Source organism: Macroventuria anomochaeta (genome assembly GCF_010093625.1).
Source record: "Macroventuria anomochaeta strain CBS 525.71 unplaced genomic scaffold BU25scaffold_25, whole genome shotgun sequence".
NCBI classification, from domain to species: Eukaryota; Fungi; Ascomycota; class Dothideomycetes; order Pleosporales; family Didymellaceae; genus Macroventuria; species Macroventuria anomochaeta.
The window spans coordinates 245,194-260,775 of NW_022985386.1; the positions used below are offsets into that span (position 1 = coordinate 245,194).

General features: G+C 51.4%; 8 protein-coding genes across 8 annotated transcripts; 2 read left to right on the plus strand and 6 right to left on the minus strand.

The window, feature by feature from the left end:
* Window positions 1-951: 951 nt before the first annotated feature.
* Window positions 952-1,953, minus strand: BU25DRAFT_345552 (carbohydrate esterase family 8 protein; the record flags this gene model as incomplete). Its single annotated transcript, XM_033703054.1, has 1 exon — window positions 952-1,953. The coding sequence occupies one exon, from the start codon at window positions 1,951-1,953 to the stop codon at window positions 952-954; it is 1,002 nt and encodes a 333-aa protein (XP_033559713.1).
* A 697-nt stretch (window positions 1,954-2,650) lies between these two features.
* Window positions 2,651-3,319, minus strand: BU25DRAFT_449939 (copper radical oxidase; the record flags this gene model as incomplete). The annotated part of the gene is made up of 1 exon (XM_033709670.1): window positions 2,651-3,319. The coding sequence occupies one exon, from the start codon at window positions 3,317-3,319 to the stop codon at window positions 2,651-2,653; it is 669 nt and encodes a 222-aa protein (XP_033559714.1).
* On the minus strand, window positions 3,221-4,109 carry BU25DRAFT_115090 (uncharacterized protein). The gene is made up of 4 exons (XM_033700377.1): window positions 3,870-4,109; window positions 3,543-3,820; window positions 3,433-3,490; window positions 3,221-3,379 (listed from the first exon to the last, which is right to left on the minus strand). The coding sequence occupies exons 1-4, from the start codon at window positions 3,942-3,944 to the stop codon at window positions 3,359-3,361; spliced, it is 432 nt and encodes a 143-aa protein (XP_033559715.1). The 5' UTR covers window positions 3,945-4,109; the 3' UTR covers window positions 3,221-3,358.
* BU25DRAFT_460251 (WSC-domain-containing protein) lies at window positions 3,945-4,767 on the minus strand (the record flags this gene model as incomplete). The annotated part of the gene is made up of 2 exons (XM_033710340.1): window positions 3,945-4,228; window positions 4,284-4,767. The coding sequence occupies 2 exons, from the start codon at window positions 4,765-4,767 to the stop codon at window positions 3,945-3,947; spliced, it is 768 nt and encodes a 255-aa protein (XP_033559716.1).
* A 517-nt stretch (window positions 4,768-5,284) lies between these two features.
* On the plus strand, window positions 5,285-7,188 carry BU25DRAFT_460252 (GroES-like protein; the record flags this gene model as incomplete). The annotated part of the gene is made up of 3 exons (XM_033710341.1): window positions 5,285-5,561; window positions 6,642-6,716; window positions 6,773-7,188. The coding sequence occupies 3 exons, from the start codon at window positions 5,285-5,287 to the stop codon at window positions 7,186-7,188; spliced, it is 768 nt and encodes a 255-aa protein (XP_033559717.1).
* Window positions 7,189-9,041: 1,853 nt separating this feature from the next.
* Window positions 9,042-9,974, minus strand: BU25DRAFT_423224 (uncharacterized protein; the record flags this gene model as incomplete). The annotated part of the gene is made up of 1 exon (XM_033708200.1): window positions 9,042-9,974. One exon carries the CDS (start codon window positions 9,972-9,974, stop codon window positions 9,042-9,044), a length of 933 nt encoding a protein of 310 aa, XP_033559718.1.
* A 460-nt stretch (window positions 9,975-10,434) lies between these two features.
* On the minus strand, window positions 10,435-11,730 carry BU25DRAFT_345565 (sulfide,quinone oxidoreductase/flavo-binding protein; the record flags this gene model as incomplete). Its single annotated transcript, XM_033703056.1, has 1 exon — window positions 10,435-11,730. The coding sequence occupies one exon, from the start codon at window positions 11,728-11,730 to the stop codon at window positions 10,435-10,437; it is 1,296 nt and encodes a 431-aa protein (XP_033559719.1).
* A 634-nt stretch (window positions 11,731-12,364) lies between these two features.
* Window positions 12,365-13,866, plus strand: BU25DRAFT_412563 (Metallo-hydrolase/oxidoreductase). Its single transcript, XM_033706823.1, has one exon. The coding sequence runs from the start codon at window positions 12,454-12,456 to the stop codon at window positions 13,612-13,614; it is 1,161 nt and encodes a 386-aa protein (XP_033559720.1). The 5' UTR covers window positions 12,365-12,453; the 3' UTR covers window positions 13,615-13,866.
* Window positions 13,867-15,582: the final 1,716 nt, after the last annotated feature.

Consider the following 15,582-nt stretch of genomic DNA (forward strand, 5'->3'; position numbering starts at 1 on the left):
GCATCACCGTGTTTGTTCGCCTCATTTGATGCTTGCGTCACTCTGGTTAAAGCGTGTTTTGACTAAGCAGGATTGGGCAGAATCGACTCGAGATGAGTCCGATGGATGTTTCCATATCACAGCACAAGACTGAGATCCGGAGGTGCTCCTATTGATCATGAACATCTGCCACTGGCGTAATCGTAACGTACCAAGGGTCGTTACTTTAGAGCTTCTAGCCAAGATTACGGTCATCGTGGATCATTACGATCTCGATGAGGCTATGGAAGTGTTTACAACACTGTAGATCGAGAATTTCAAGAAGACTGTCAAGATCCCATCTGTTTACGGCCGCGACTTGATCTTATGGATCTGGATTTCTTGGATCTTCAGCTTGCCCAAAGAGTTTACACAAGCTACAATTGTTGCAACCAAACAGAGGGTGGGTGCATCAATGCGAACACTTGACTTGCCCATCCCGGAAAGGTTTACTGGTGAGTCACGCATGACATCTAGGCCTTCGGTCATTGCATGATAAATACGAAAAACGAAGAGTACTTCTCTCTATTCTGCGGTGAGATCAGTAAGATGTGGAGTTATGCTTCTGGGTGCTCTACGCAAAGAGATGTCACCGTATTTGGGCCTGAGCATCCATGACATTTGTCGCAGACTGGAAACTATACAACCTCCAGCGTGGCACACCTCAAACTCTTCATACGTCGGTCGACACCCATGTAACTTGGGCATCGAAGCTAGAGAAGCGAAGGCTATGAGGGGCTTGCAATTAGTCGACCTACAATAGGGATGCGTGGCCGCCTTGTCGGTTTCTCACGCGTGTTTGGTGATAACGATCCTCGGATCCGCACGCACCTCATCATGTACCATTCCTTAGGGGTCTTAGGCATTTTACTGCGTACGATCGTCATCTCGCATTTGCTTGTTCGCCGGCCTAGCTAATGGACAGGTCTCAGGTCACAAGTATGCTGTATCAACCCAGACCTCCTTCTCAAAGTTACGCCCAAGCACATCCTCGATTTTAATCGGCTTGCTCAGCTGTGAGCTAAAGTTCGCCCTCGGTCCAGCCGCACCAGGGCCATAGTTCTTGTACTCCTCGTACACCACATTTTCCACAGACTGTACAGCATCCCACCTCGACCATCCTTCTGGGCGTATTACGTCTCCCAAGTAGCTCCTCTGGAAGATAACACGACTCCACTGGCGCCAGGGGCGACCCAGGTATGTCGAGTTCGCTCCACTTGTGCCCCGAACATCTGCTTGGTTGAAGACGTAGATACTAGTGTTGTTCGCCGCGTCACGACCGTTTGCTGTGATGAAACCAGTCCCGACTGTTTCGATGTCGACCTTCTCGAACCAGGCAGATGCGCGCAGACCGAAGATGAAGTCTACTGCACCGTTCAGAAAGCTCTTTGCGTAGAGCTGGTGCCCCTCATTTGAGTAGACCGTATCTTGGTAGCCGGTAAAGCTGCAGCCATAGAATCCTTGGTTGGTATTCTGGGCACTGAGGGCAAGTGCTTGGCCGCCTGTCGCTGCCTGACCGAAGGTGTTGGCGATGTTCAAGTTGTAGAGCTTGACGTTCGATGTCCAGAGGCGGACTGTGGCTGTTGCATCGTTGTTCGCCAGGCCAGGTGTTTGGCGAGACAAGTTGCCAGTGATGGTGACTTTGTTGTCCTTGTACGAGCGGGCATCTTTGGTGTAGCCTTGTACAGTGAGTGGACCAGCCAGAGGCGGGATGTACACCTGCTCAGTGTAGACTCCTGGGGCAATATAGATCGTTTGCACAGCGGTAGTGTTGCTCAAGGCAGTGACTGCGGCACTGATATTCCGGTAACTGTTTTGGAGCTTTTCGGAGGCATCCACTACCAGTGCACCCTGAGGTGGAGTAATGCGCTCGTTCTTGCTATCAGCAAGGGCCAAAAAGGGCAAACAGGCAAAAAGAGAAAGATGAAAAAACATCATAGGTGCCGCTTCAGTAGATTGACTTATTCCAGGGCTACAGTTTGTACAACACTTTTATGGCTCCGGGGACGGCTGCAGTAGCCGCGTCGCAATCTCACAATTTCTCCGTTCCTTGGTCACGTTCAAGCCACGAGGTGCAGATGCCACACTTGCATCGCGGTTGAATGCACCAGTTCATTGTGACATAATCGAGACAGGCATGTCAGTCTGGGGTAGACTGCGGCCATTGGTGGTCCATGGGATTCCACCAATGGCAATTTACCCCGGATCTGCAGTAGTGAAAAGTGAATCTGGGGTAGAGGAGCCGTGTCCTAATCCTGCCGTCGCTCAGTTGCCGGCTACTTACTAATACACGGGAACGCGTCGAGGTGTGCCTCCGTAGTGTCAATTATAAGTATGCACAAGCCGCAGGTTGTGGGCTAGGTGTGAATTACAGCCCCTGAGGGTCCTGGCACAACTCTCGCGCTTGCGCGGCCCCTCCCTGCCACTGTCATCTTACTGCAGATATCGCAGCGGGAAGATTTGAATCGACAGGTAGTGAAGTTATGACGGATACCTTTGTTTCTTCCTATCATCCCAATTACAATTGTGAGATATATGCAGGGAATTCAATATGCTTATGTATTAGGCGCGGAACTTCTGAACACCAGTCTTCGTCGCTGTCGTTTGCGACGCGTGGAGGTCCTTTACAGGTCTAACACCCGGGAGCGGCTTGAAGTCCGCAACATTTGGCCAATCTCCCAAGCGAGCCGGATCGCCACCAATACCGGACCCATGTCACGACAGACGTGATGTCGTCGTAAAGGACGAACACAGCCAGGTGGTGCGACATACGGACCCAAGGGTGCGGTGACGGTGCAGGTAGGCCGAGTGTCACAGTAGACATGAGGGAAGAGGATGCGCCAGCCCATCGAGTTACCGTGAGTGCTGGCCTCCACGCCAAGCAGCGCGACAGTGGTGCCTGCTGATCCTGTGACCGTGAATGGTAGTCCACTCTATTGATCCAATCCTTATTCTCAATAGTGAACGAAAGGCGAGGCTTGTTTGAAAGTAGATACGGAGGCTTGAATACCTCCAAGCGGTATTCCTGGGGGTGCTTGCCATCTTCCGGATCGGAGCCTGAGATGAGGACACGACCATCGTCCATGAGCATGGCCTCGGAGTGGTACATGCGCGCGATCGTGATGTTGACCATGATGCTCATGCGGTGGTGTTTCGGCTTCCTAGAGTCGTAGAGAACCGCGTTGAAATTCGACTTGTCAGCGAGACCGAAGCCTGCTACACTTTCCTCTGCGCCGTTAAGGATCATAAGGGTCCCGTTGGGTAGGGTCGTAATACAGGACAAGACACGACGAGACGGCATGTGCTCGATTGTCCATTCAGGGTTGGGACCACCACGTGGTCAACGTCGCCACAGTAGCACCTGCGGAACAAGTTAGCAACTGTATTTTGCAAGGAAATAGGACTCTTTATTACTCTTCTCCGTACTCCATTCCAGCAGTCATGTAGCCATATTTTGCGCATATGTTGATGCACCCGCAAAACGAGTTAGCCGCTGCCTTCGCAAAGAAGAAAGACTCGTCTACCGTTCTGGAGTGTTGCCGGTCGCATTGAACAACTTCCAAGGCAACGGTTTATCCCACTGGCCGCTGTAGCTCGTGGCGCAGCCCTGGTAAGTCCAATTGCCAACTTTCTGGGTAGGTGCTGGTTTCTTGGTGATCTTGAGCGTCTTCTGGCTGGAGTATACACTCAGGCGGTCACTACCACCACACTTTTGAGCAGAGTTGCCACCACATGGTGTATTGCATTGAGCGTCATCGCTGGCGAGGTACGCACCCTGCCGCAGTTGCGTATCGCAGAAGCACTGATAACAGGTCAGAGATGGAAGTAAGCAAAGATAGACGTGAGCTTACTTGTGTATGGTATTCCATACCAGCGACATCGTAACCTAATTTAGCGCATTTGCTGAAGTAGGAAGCAACAGTCATCTATTGATCATCGGGCTGTTGGTTTTGCATCACACGGTAGCCGGATCCGTCGTAACATCCCTTGTACTCGAAAACCATCCGGAAGACCGGTAAATACTGGGCGACGCTCGAAGAGGATACTGTAGTTGACGATGGCGGAGGTTCGTTACCCAAGTAGTAGCGGAAGAGCGAGATACGGTTGGGGCCACCGCAAATCTCGGTCTGGTTGCCATTACAAGACATGTTGCACCGGGCCTCCCTATCGGGTGCAGGAGCATCGCCAGCCACGAGTGTATTTCCGCAGTCTGTAAACATTACCAGTGAGAAGTACAGTTGAAATATAACGGGATTATGGCGTACAACACTCGCCACTATAATCCGTGCCAGCGAGAACGAAGCCCGCTGCGCGGCAGGCGTCGCGACACTTCTCGTTCGTCATTTGGCCTTGCACAGCACTGCCCTGGGGAAGCGAGCGTCCACCAACTCCATCAACGTAGCAACCCTCGTACCATCCAGTCTTTGGCTCGGGAGTTGGGGTCGGGGTGGCGCTGGAAGTGCTCGACAGTGTGGGGTTTTGTGCGATAGGCGCAGTTGGGGTAGCGTTAAGCGAGACCGAGCTGGTCAGAAGTGTGAAGGAGTTAGATGCAGATGCAGTAACGGTAGCATTAAGCGAAAGAGAGGTTGTAGACAGCTTCGATGAGTCAGATGAGGATACGGTAATGGTCGCGTTAAGCGAAAGCGAGGTGCTCGACAGATAAGACGCAGTTGCGATTGACGACAAGTTTGATGAGACTGTAGCGGTCGAAGTGATGTGCACATCTGAGGATGTAGAGTCCGAGAGCATGGTCGACGTCGGACTAATGTGTTCGGATGAAGTGGAACTGGAGTAGTTGTCCGCCGTACTGCTGTGCAAATTCGAGGAAGCGCTTGAACTGTGGTAGTCAGAGAGCACGGTCGAGGTGGCGTGCTCGCTGGATGCAGACGTGCTGTACGGCTCGACCGAAGATGTAGTGCTGTGGACATCTGAAACCGTAGAGGAGACGTGAACGTCCGAAGAAGTGGAACTGTAGGTATCAGAAGAAGCTGAGCTTGATGTATCAGGGGTAGAGCTCGCAGAGGAGCTGTGGTAATCAGACGGCGCAGACGATGAGATGTGGGCATTAGACGACGGTCTTCCCAAAGAATTGCAATATGCTCAAGATCTCCCTGCCAAGGCCACAGACACTCACGTCTTCTTTTTCGGCCATGGCCGCCTAGAGCCCGAATGCTGCCTTTAACATTGGTACCCTTTGCCATTCTCAGTCAATGGAAAGCAATTCCATACAGCAGAACAGTACATGATATATCACAAGGCACTACTCATGGGCAACACAGAAGTAGCGGACAGGATCGCAGAAGCTGACACGCCTGCCAAAGCCAAGCAGCTGGGTCGCGAGGTTCGGAACTTTCAACAGAAGATATGGGACGACAACTGCGACAGGGTTGTCGAAGAAGGTAATTACGCCAAGTTCAAACGGAACGAAAAGCTGAAAGAGATTCTGTTGGGCACTGAGCAAAGAGCCTTGGTTGAGACGAGCCCCAACGACAGGCTCTGGAACATTGGCTCAACTCTAATGATGCTGAGGGCAATGAAGACAGGTGGGGAGAGAACAAACTAGGAAAGGCGTTTGAGAAAGCAAGCGAGAACTTGCGGAAGGATGGGTCCTAGGTTTGACGAGAGTTGCTCGATATTTACGCCTTGCTTGTGTGTTGGTAGGATCCAAGGTTCTGGCGACGGCGGGGAGGAATCGCAATTTCGGTACCGGCAGCGGAACTGTCGGGTCTTGCGATGAACCCCTCAGCGGCTCGAGACCACAAAGACAGGAACGACGCAGCAGTGCAAGACGTCGAGTTGTCCTAATGGAAAGCGTAAATAAACAGACTCAAGCTGCATTGTCAGTATCGTACAAATACTACGATCAGATTAGCAATGCTCCTGGCTCAGCTCTCGCCCTTTTCCGTAACTGCGCGAGCAGTGTCGGTCGGTGGCTGTGATCAATTATTGTATTGGTGTATGTACTGTTGTTCGGTGGTGTTCTTGTACAGAAGCTCTCGGCTCAGAGGTAAGTGCACCTGCCCTCGGGCAGTGCCTTCTACAATAGGATATCATGTGACTTAAGCCACGTAGTTACATTTTCCGTTGTTGCGTTTAGCATAGTTGCACTTGTCGCTCGGCTGCTGTACAACATAGGACCGGACTAAACCACACACCAGGGCCGTTTCTTGCAAGCTTCACGGACTTCTATCGTCTAACAGTAGCACGAGACTATCGACACTCTTATCGTCGCCCAGAGCGACAAGAATTTCGACGACAGATGTACCCTGAATCGATCTCCAGATACTAACGGCATGCCCAATGCGTTATTGCGGCATTGGTAAGCTGCGAAATTTGTAAGCCGTGGCATCAACGTCCCACCACCCACAGCCAACAGCATTGCGTCGGTTATCCGCCCGGCTATGTACTGCACACCAGTGACGTAGAATGCAACAAGTTCACTAAGGCAACATATCTGATCATTCGGTCGTCTCTTATACGAATTCAACAATCACTTCACTCAATGGACCAACTGGCTATCAATTGACGATATACAACCCAAACCTTCAAACTCCCTATGATGTCTGCAAAAGCATGCGCCCAAGTTTAACGAGGAGGCGACAAGCCTAATTTTGCACTCGAAGAAGTCTCCATCCCTCAACCCGGTGAACATGAGGTTCTCGTCAAGAACTCTTTCGTTGCTCAGAACCCCACAGATGGTATGCTGTCATAGAGAAGCTCTTCATTTCGACTACAGACATCTGACCAAACCCAGTCCAATCACTCGACAACAATGCCTTTGGAGACGGTACAGCCCTAGGCTGCGACTTCGTTGGCAAAGTCGAAGAAGTCGGCAAGAAAGTATCTCGACACAAGAAGGGCGACACCATCACAGCTCTGATCTGGGGCGGTGAAGTCAAAGGTCACGGGGCTTACAACGAGTACACCATCGCCAACGAGTTTATCAGCTTCAAGGTGCCCAATTCGACCTCTCTTGAAGCTGCTGCGACTGTACCGCTGGCATGCTGTACGGGTTGGCTTGCTCTCTTCTCTAAGGACTGCCTGGCTATCGACCGCAAGAGCGGAGAACAGACCTCCGTATTGATATGGGGTGGAAGCTCAAGCGTGGGCCTCTACGCTACTCAAATTGCGCGCCAGCACAACTTCAACGTTGTGACAGTTTGCACTTGATCGCACAGATATTTACGATTCGGCCAAGAAACGACAAGGGCGTGCTTTACTCGCCCAGAAGCTGGTGTCAAATTATCTTTCCACTGCATTGAGCGACTATCACTGGATGGGTGAGATGGAAAACTTGTTCACGACCGCGCTTGTGAGAACTCAGATCAATGCCTAGAGTGTCGCCAGCGGAGAAGACTCTATCTACTCAGGCGCAGTGGACGGCTACGTGGAAAAAACGCAAGGCCACGACTTCTGCGGCATCTTCAAATACAACCCGTACGGTTATGCGACGCTCAACTTCTTCTCCTTCCTGCTTATCTGCTTTTGGGTGCAAGCACTATGGCTGTTCAGCTTGACGTGGGGTTCAGTCAAGACCAATCTGCAGATTTGGGCTGATTACATTGGCAAAGGGGCTCAGCGTCTCCTTCGCCCTCTCAAGCATTGTGTAGCTCGCGCACGAAGGAGCAAACGACAAGAGCCAACGGCACCATTACATAGCTCTACAGACTGCATTTCCAATGCTACATCGCATCTTCCGCGGAATGTAGATGCTCTCAGTGTCCTACCACAACTCGCAGGTCGCGCGGGAGCATATGAGCAGGATATGACGAAACTCCCAGAACTTGACATCGAATGGGTGCCATTACTCTGGCAGATGCTGATATATTGGGTATGGAGCCTCCTGGAACTTCTAGCAGTGTGTCTCGTGCAGCTATGGGATTATCTTCATTTGTGGTTCAACAAAGGTTCAGCACCCCAGCAAGGATCAGTGCAAGACGCAGCAGGGCAAACAGTAACAATTGTTGGCTCAGCAAGACATTACTCGGAACAACAACATACAGTACAACAGGACCTCACACAACAGATTCCAGCACAACAAGACACGACCGCGCCTGACTTAGAGGATCGAGACACCTCGGAGCAGACATGACCGATGGTGACCAAGTCGGCGGTCGGATCGTGAAGACGCAAGAGCATCCCCGACTCCCTGCCAACAATACTGTCTCAATATCTTCACCCGAATGGAACCTCCACCTAGGAAAGACGAATGCAGAGGACCATATGACATCAATCCGCATACCTCTATCCATGTCGTCCCACTCGTTCACCTCAGCAGCGTTCGAACATCACGAAGAACGAACGACCGACTCGACACGCTGCCAACATTGGCATTGTCAAACACAAAGCAATGATGCAAGAATTCCAAGCTCTCTGTCCCGCAATGCTCAGTGGGACCTAACATAAACGCCAACCGTCTGTCTCTGTTTCGAGACACCGCTGCACTTAGCCTCCGTTCCTAGGTGGTCGAGCTCAGTTTCTACACGTTTGCTTTCAATTTCTATTTTCTCTCTTGGTGAGGGGTAGGGCTCATCACATCATAGCATGCAGCTCAAAAGGTTTTGGTCATCTCCTCCAACTTTAGTGGCGTTTCGATACACACATAGTCATATTCTACTGTTGTCTGCATGTATCTTTTGTATCCCCTACTTAGATCCTCTTTGTGAATGCTTGCCATCATTTTGATGGAAAGGCACCGTTTCCAGCATCTCAACAGCCTGTTGTAGCATTGCGATTTTGTACCCTTGACGAATCTCCAGAATAACAAATATCGTCTCACAATTGCAGCGATATGATACTTCACATAACCGTTCGTCTCTTTGAAGCTTGGTTCGGGATGAACGCAACTTTACAACAGGCAATCATCTGAATTTCCAATAGCCCCAATGATTCCAACGCTCCAACAGCACCATACACACCATTACTCAAGCACACACACTAAAGATTTGGAGTAGAAATCTGACAAAAGTACAAGAGTACAGAGACGACAAGAAAGTAGGTACGCCTGTCCCTCCTGACCAAAATCAGGTCCTCCTTCCCAGACTTTCCTGGTGCGCAATAAAGAGCCTCGTCGCCTCACAGTCTTCCCAAGTGCTATCTTCATCATCTGAAACGGCTGTTCCCTCGACATCCAGGTTTCCCAGCCCTCCAAATTCCGCTCCTCCGCTTATATCTTTGTCTCTTGCACCTACTCCACCATCACACCCAATACTTGGTCTATCATCCAATCCACAACCCAATCTACCACTCATACTCTCACTCCAACTCTCACCACCAGCCACCCCAGATGTCGTCGTCCTCGTCCCAACTCTAGCCGGCCCACTCGGTCTCAACGGCCCGACACCATGCGTCTCCCTATGCACAAAATCATACGGCTCACCAATCACCATCGCCCTCTGCCCACCATCACTGTGCGTCGAGTTCCTCTTCTTCTGCCTCCCGAAACTAAACACCTTCTTCACCTTCCTACCCAGTCTCCTCCATCCACTTCCCTTTGTGCTCTTCGCGCTCTTCGTTGGTGACCTAGGCGGAGACCTGACTAACCTCCTCGGACTGGGCGGGTTGATAGTGGCCGGTGGCGGGCCTCCAAACGGTTGAGGGATTGGTGGCACAGGCGGGAGTTGAGGGAGCGCGGTCAGGGTCAGGTCAGGTGTGGAGTAAGATGAGAATGCTGTATGGCTTGTTCCTAGGCGGCGTGGCGAGATGTAGGAGAAGTTGATGTCGTCGTGAGGGTGCCGTTCGGAGTGCAGGCTGAGGTTGGAGGTGCTGCGGGTAAAGATGGCGCCGGGTATTAGGGGAAGCATATGTCGCGAGTCGGGCGCCATGGGCGGGCGGTTTTGGTTGTGACTGTTTTGATACTGGGAGGGTGAGAGGTTGGGTGCGCGGTGGCGGTTCGGGTGAGAGAAATTGCGGGACGGAGGGGTGCTTTGCTTTTTGCGCGTATAAGAGTCGGACATGGGTGCCGGTGTGGAGGTGAAGGGCTGGACTTGTCCTACAAAGTTGCAAGGCGCTAGATGTCACAGATGGTTCAAGAACATCTGACTGTAGGGCGTGCGAGAAAGAAGTCTGTGATCAGGCATCAGCTTGTCTTTTGACCACCATGGTACTTTGTCGTGGTTTGTAGCTAGACAAACTAGTCGAGGTGAAAGCGCGCGAAACAAGCATTGTGCAGCCTGGAGCGCAATCTCAACACTGATCAGACGGAATACCACGATCCATCTCGACGAAAATTTTCGAGGAATTCAACGTTGCAATACCGTTCTGCGCACGATGGATACTTGTCAATGCTTGTGAATGTTTCGACTATGGTTTATGTGCTTCTCTGAATGTTCTATGACGTACATGGTATCTTATGCTTTTGCATCCCTACGCTTCTCGATGATAACCTCGCGGCCCTCTCGACCGTGAGCCTATGATCTATTTTATGAAACCCTTAGGTCCGCCCCACTGTCCCTTGACCATATAGTTCTGGTAAACCCATGGGAAGAAATCCTTCTTGAGGTAGTAAAACGCCTTGCGCGGGACGCCCTGGTCCAGACCAAGGAGGCGTCCAAATGTTTCCTTAGGCACACCACCGTACTTGAACTCTGCGAGCAAGACTTCCTTCTCACCGGTCGTAAGTGGGCAAGACGTGTAACCATCGTAGTCTGCGTTGAGCTCTTGCTGCTTGTTCTCGAGCGATTTCAGGATGTTGGAAATGAGAATGGGCGCCTGTGCGGTGACTGCGGCAGTAGTCTTTGAAGTGGGGAGAGACGAAGCATCACCTGCGGACCAGACGTTTGTGAACTTCTTGTGGCGGAGTGTCGCGTTGTCAACATCGACGTATCCCGCTGCGTCAGCAAGAGCGCTCTCCTTGACGAATGCGTGCGGACCCATCTTAGGGACTGCGTGCAGAAGGTCGAACTTCTTCTCGACCTTCTCGCCAGCCGCGGTCTTGAAGGTAGCAGTCTGGCCGTCAATCGAAATCAGATCGTGAGCGAAGAGTCCCTCGATGCCGCGCTCCACCCGAAGCTTCTCGAGGGTAGCGGCGTACTTGGGTACACCAAACATCGCCGGCAGGCCCGTGGCGAAGGAGATGTTGATGGCGGAGTTCGAGTCGTTCTTCTTGTACAGGCCGGCGTTCGACCAGCGGTCCCAGGCTAGCCACATAACTTTTTGCGGCGCACCGGCGCACTTGATGACGCCTGCCGGCTGTGTGAAGATTGCGGTTCCCTTCTTGAAAGCGGCGATGTCGCGGTTGGCCTTGTCGCACGTCTCGTAGGTGTAGACTGTGGATACGTTGGATGAGTTGTCTGCGAGCGCTTCGGGCAGACCAGCAATGCTGGACGTGTCGACCTTGATGCCGGGAACGACAATGAGATGCTCGTAGTTCAGCTTGTCGCCGTTGCCGAGTGTGATGCTGTTGTCCTCAGGAGTGAAGCTGCCAACTTTGTTGGCGTATAACTTGAGTTTTGGGTCGAGAAGAGGTGCGAGAGGCTGCTTCAGGTCCTCCTTGTTCTTGAGTCCGCCACCAACGAGTGTCCATCCTGGCTGGTAGTGGTGGTACTCGGCTGGGTCGACAACCGCGATGTCATCTGCGTTGAACTTTCCGGTGCGCAAAAGCTGGTGCGAAATGGAAGAACCAGCTGCACCAGCACCAACTACGACGATCTTGTGGCTTCGCGATGCGGTGTTGACGGTAGCGAAAGTACGGGCGGATGTCTTCTGCGCCATCTGGCACGTGATGCGGCTGCAGAACATTTTGGGTGTCGGTGGTGGTTTCCTCTTGAAACAAGTTTGCAACTCCAAATTTCCAACTCTCCAGGACTAGCTCTATCTTTGCTCTCTCAGCACTGCTTTACACCCACAACCAAACCCTTAATGTGTTTGCTGAGGAATCGTTGCCCTCAGGAGCTGTAGAATTTGAGCCCTCCACAATCACGTCTTCGCGCTAGCGGATTAGCGTCACCGCAATTGGCTCTCGGTCTCAAGGTTTCTTTTCTCCGCAAACATACGATCATCAGTCGTGAGACCTGACCCCTGAAAGTTCGGACCGTCGGTCATTTCGGATAATATTGTCGGCTCGTCGGTGATGCATCGTCTTGTTTGTGGTGTTGCGACGTGATCTGCGCCGCTCCGTCTCCACCTCAACATCGCCGAACTCGTATGTAAGCAACGTCGCCGATGCAGAGCACAGCACATGGATGTTGAGCAAATTACCACCTACAAAACATGCGAATGAGCTGACTGAAGACCTGTCCCGTGTTGCACGATGCGCACAATCCGTCACTGTCACCGGCGTTCATCTGCAAGTGGGTCGCCGGACGGTGATGCACAGAAGCAATTAAGCTTGTGGTCGTAGACTTCTCGGTGACTTCCAGTGATGGATATATAATATATCACATAATATCCAGACTACGAACTGTGACTGTAGTCCCAATATCTTAACTACTCAACATGGCTACTCTATATTCGAGTCCCCTCACCATGCTTCGACGAACAACAACAAAACTTCCAAAAACGACTCAGAAGTGTGTATGCCGGTATTCACGTACACTATCTGGCAATACACACTCGCAGCATACCGATCTTGGACGAGAGTCTCCAAAAGAACAATCTGCATTACCGAGACCACGGAGGCAAACACCTTCGTCCAAGATGACGGTCTCACAGAAAAGGCGCCACAGCACCCAACACCACCATTCAGAACGACCTCCAACCATCCCTTGCACTGAACCAATGATCCACCCCACCTTCGAACCCACGACAGGCACCTTCCAATACATCGTCACCGACCCCTCAAGCCTCGCCAGCGTCATCATCGACCCCGTTTTGGACTTCGACCCGTGCACATTCACCATCAGAACCACATCCGCCGACGCTCTCCTTACCCTGGTCGCCGAAAAAGGTTACAATGTCCAACAAATTCTCGAAACCCACGTGCACGCTGACCATCTAAGCGCTGCATCATACCTCCAGGCACAGCTGAGTAAAACGGGGAAGAGGCCAGAGATTGGGATTGGAAAGAGGATTGGAGAGGTGCAGAGGTTGTTTGGGAAGAGGTATGGTGTGGCGGCCAAGGAGTATGAGGTCGTCTTTGATAAGCTGTTCGAGGATGATAAGGTTGTGAAAGTGGGTGGGATGGAAGTCAAAGCAATCCATCTCCCAGGCCATACGCTGGACCATATGGGCTACCAAATCGGGAGCAATGTGTTCTGCGGCGACTCGCTGTTCAATGTGGATATTGGAACTGCGCGAACTGATTTTCCCGGCGGTAGTGCACACGATCTCTGGACCTCAGCTCAGAAGCTGCTCAGTATGCCGGATGAAACGAGGATTTGGACAGGGCATGATTATCCACCGGAGGGGAGGAAGGAGTCGGTGCCGTTTATGACTGTGAAGCAGCATAAAGAGCAGAACAAGCATGTCATGGCCGGCCGGTCGAAGGATGAATTCGTGGCGACGCGGAGCCAGAAGGATGCTGAGCTGGGTGCGCCGAGGTTGTTGCATCAGAGTTTGCAGATAAATGTTAGGGGTGGGAGGTTGCCGGGTTTGGATGAGGGTGGACGGAGGATGTTGAGGATGCCGTTGCGTTTAGGGGGCGTGGATGAGTGGTAGTCGAGTGAGTCGAGATTGCGACGCCCGTGATATCGTTTGCGGGGCATGCGCTGAGAAATCGTGATGGGGAGGGACTCGTGGAGTTGGAGGAACGTAGGCCTGATTGGGGGTCTTGACATGGGAATAAAGTGGTAATGTCTCGTTGCGCTTGATCAAACGAGCACGATATCTTCAATCTTTGGATTGGGTAGCCCAGAGATTTTGTAATGTAAATTCCTTGTCCTCGTCAAATGTAGTCATGTCGTCTACATAAGCTGGCTCAACTAATATCCAACGCTGATTGTCTTTGCAAGCATGGTCGGCCCTCAACAGCACAGGCACATCAAGTCCTCGAAATGCATAGATCCCATCCAACCTGTGCAGGGAGGCCCGCTTCCACTAACGCCCTTAGTGGTGGCGAAGAGGTTATGAGGGCTGCGGATCCAAAGTAGTTGCTCAAACGTCGATATAGGATGATTGGCTGTGCCGAGAGCCTCTGCCTCGTCATCCTGGCTATGGCAGTTTGATTGAACCAATGAAGTCGAATTTCCTGCCGAATTTGGAGGTCAAGCGTATTTCTCGAACAATTTGTTAACACTTTCTTCTGCGAGAGAACTGGATCATACATAGTATAGTAATGTGTGCCAAACCATGGCCTTCAGGGGACAGACAGGCAAACCTTTGCCTTCTGGACGTCCCAGATGGTGCTGGCGTTAGATTTGTTCATATCTCTCAACAATGTAGCACAGATCGTTTGTGAATGGGATGATCTCGATGACTTCAGCTCCTGATGTAGCCTCAAATACAACCTTGTTGGCTCCAAGCACCCGTAGGAGGAATGTATTGTTAGCCAACATCTTGTTCATGACATTCAGCAATTTTTCCTCCCTTTCTCGAGTGCAGCGCCAATCCACTGCCCAGCTGGGTAGCTTATGTTCATCGTGGTCTTCCTGTTGAAGTGAGTGGATTGTGTTGATTGATCTTAAGAGCTATTGGCTAGAATCGATCGAGACTATATAGTAGAAGGGGATAGCAGTGAAGGGTTGGGGAAGCAAACCGAGCTAACCGAATGAGCTGGACAATCAGTGCAGCGGACCGCCAGCAAACAGATGGTGATCGGTGGATATCTTCACTCCTCCGACACTTCCTCTCTGTAAGCGAGCCCAGCGTACAGTAATACGTAGGGACCATATCGACTTAACATGAACAGTGTGATTTGGACAAATAGTACCGCGTATGACTTGGAATAGTCCACCGTTGTGAAGTCTCGATCTGTCTCGTGCAGAAGTCCAAACAGGGCATAGATGCAATCCCTCGGATCGGAACTTTCCAGCTTTGTGTCTTGGCATGTCATGTCAGATATGTAGCCAGTTGACCACCGACATGGCCTTGTGAGTGTCTTTGCATTGGATCTGATCGGAACCACAGATCAATGTAGCGGATCTGGTCAAACTCATTTCTTGGTAACCCAAAGGCGCGTCCAGTATTCTTTTCCCATAAAGGTTATGATCAGACCAAGATCTCCCTCTGTAAAGCCCAGAGGAAGAACGCAACAATGGCCTGCAGATACTGTCCATCAGTTCGCTCACTTGATGCTGATGCAGGTGCTGAGTCTGCAACGGACCGTATCGCTTTAAAATGATTCGGTGGGTAGGATTTGAAGTAGTTGTATCTGGTTTCATGCGTCATCCAGGGGTTCGTGGATGGTGTGGGCCACATCTTGATGCGCCATCGCGAAACAAGAGCGCAGTGCGTTGCTGCCGTGACTTGACACAATTTCTCGCATTATTGATCAGGGCGCAGAAAGGCATGTATCACTATTTTAGAAGCATTGTCGCAACATCTACCCGCAGAAAACGGAAGTAGGAGAAAGAGAAGTGGTGGTGAAGAAGTCATGTCTGCCTGGGAGAGCTGAAGCTCAGCCTCATACCGCAGACTGCGCATGACGCCAGCGTGTATTGTGAGGAAAGAGCGACAGGGCGTTGGCTA

Coding starts and splice junctions, on each gene's coding strand:
- BU25DRAFT_115090 (XM_033700377.1), bottom strand. CDS start 3,944: ATGACTGTTGCTTCCTACTTCAGCAAATGCGCTAAATTAGGTTACGAT. Junction 3,821..3,869: donor GTATGGAATACCATACACAA/GTAAGCTCACGT, acceptor ACCTGTTATCAG/TGCTTCTGCGATACGCAACT. Junction 3,380..3,432: donor GGAATGGAGTACGGAGAAGA/GTAATAAAGAGT, acceptor CTTGTTCCGCAG/GTGCTACTGTGGCGACGTTG.
- BU25DRAFT_412563 (XM_033706823.1), top strand. CDS start 12,454: ATGGCTACTCTATATTCGAGTCCCCTCACCATGCTTCGACGAACAACA.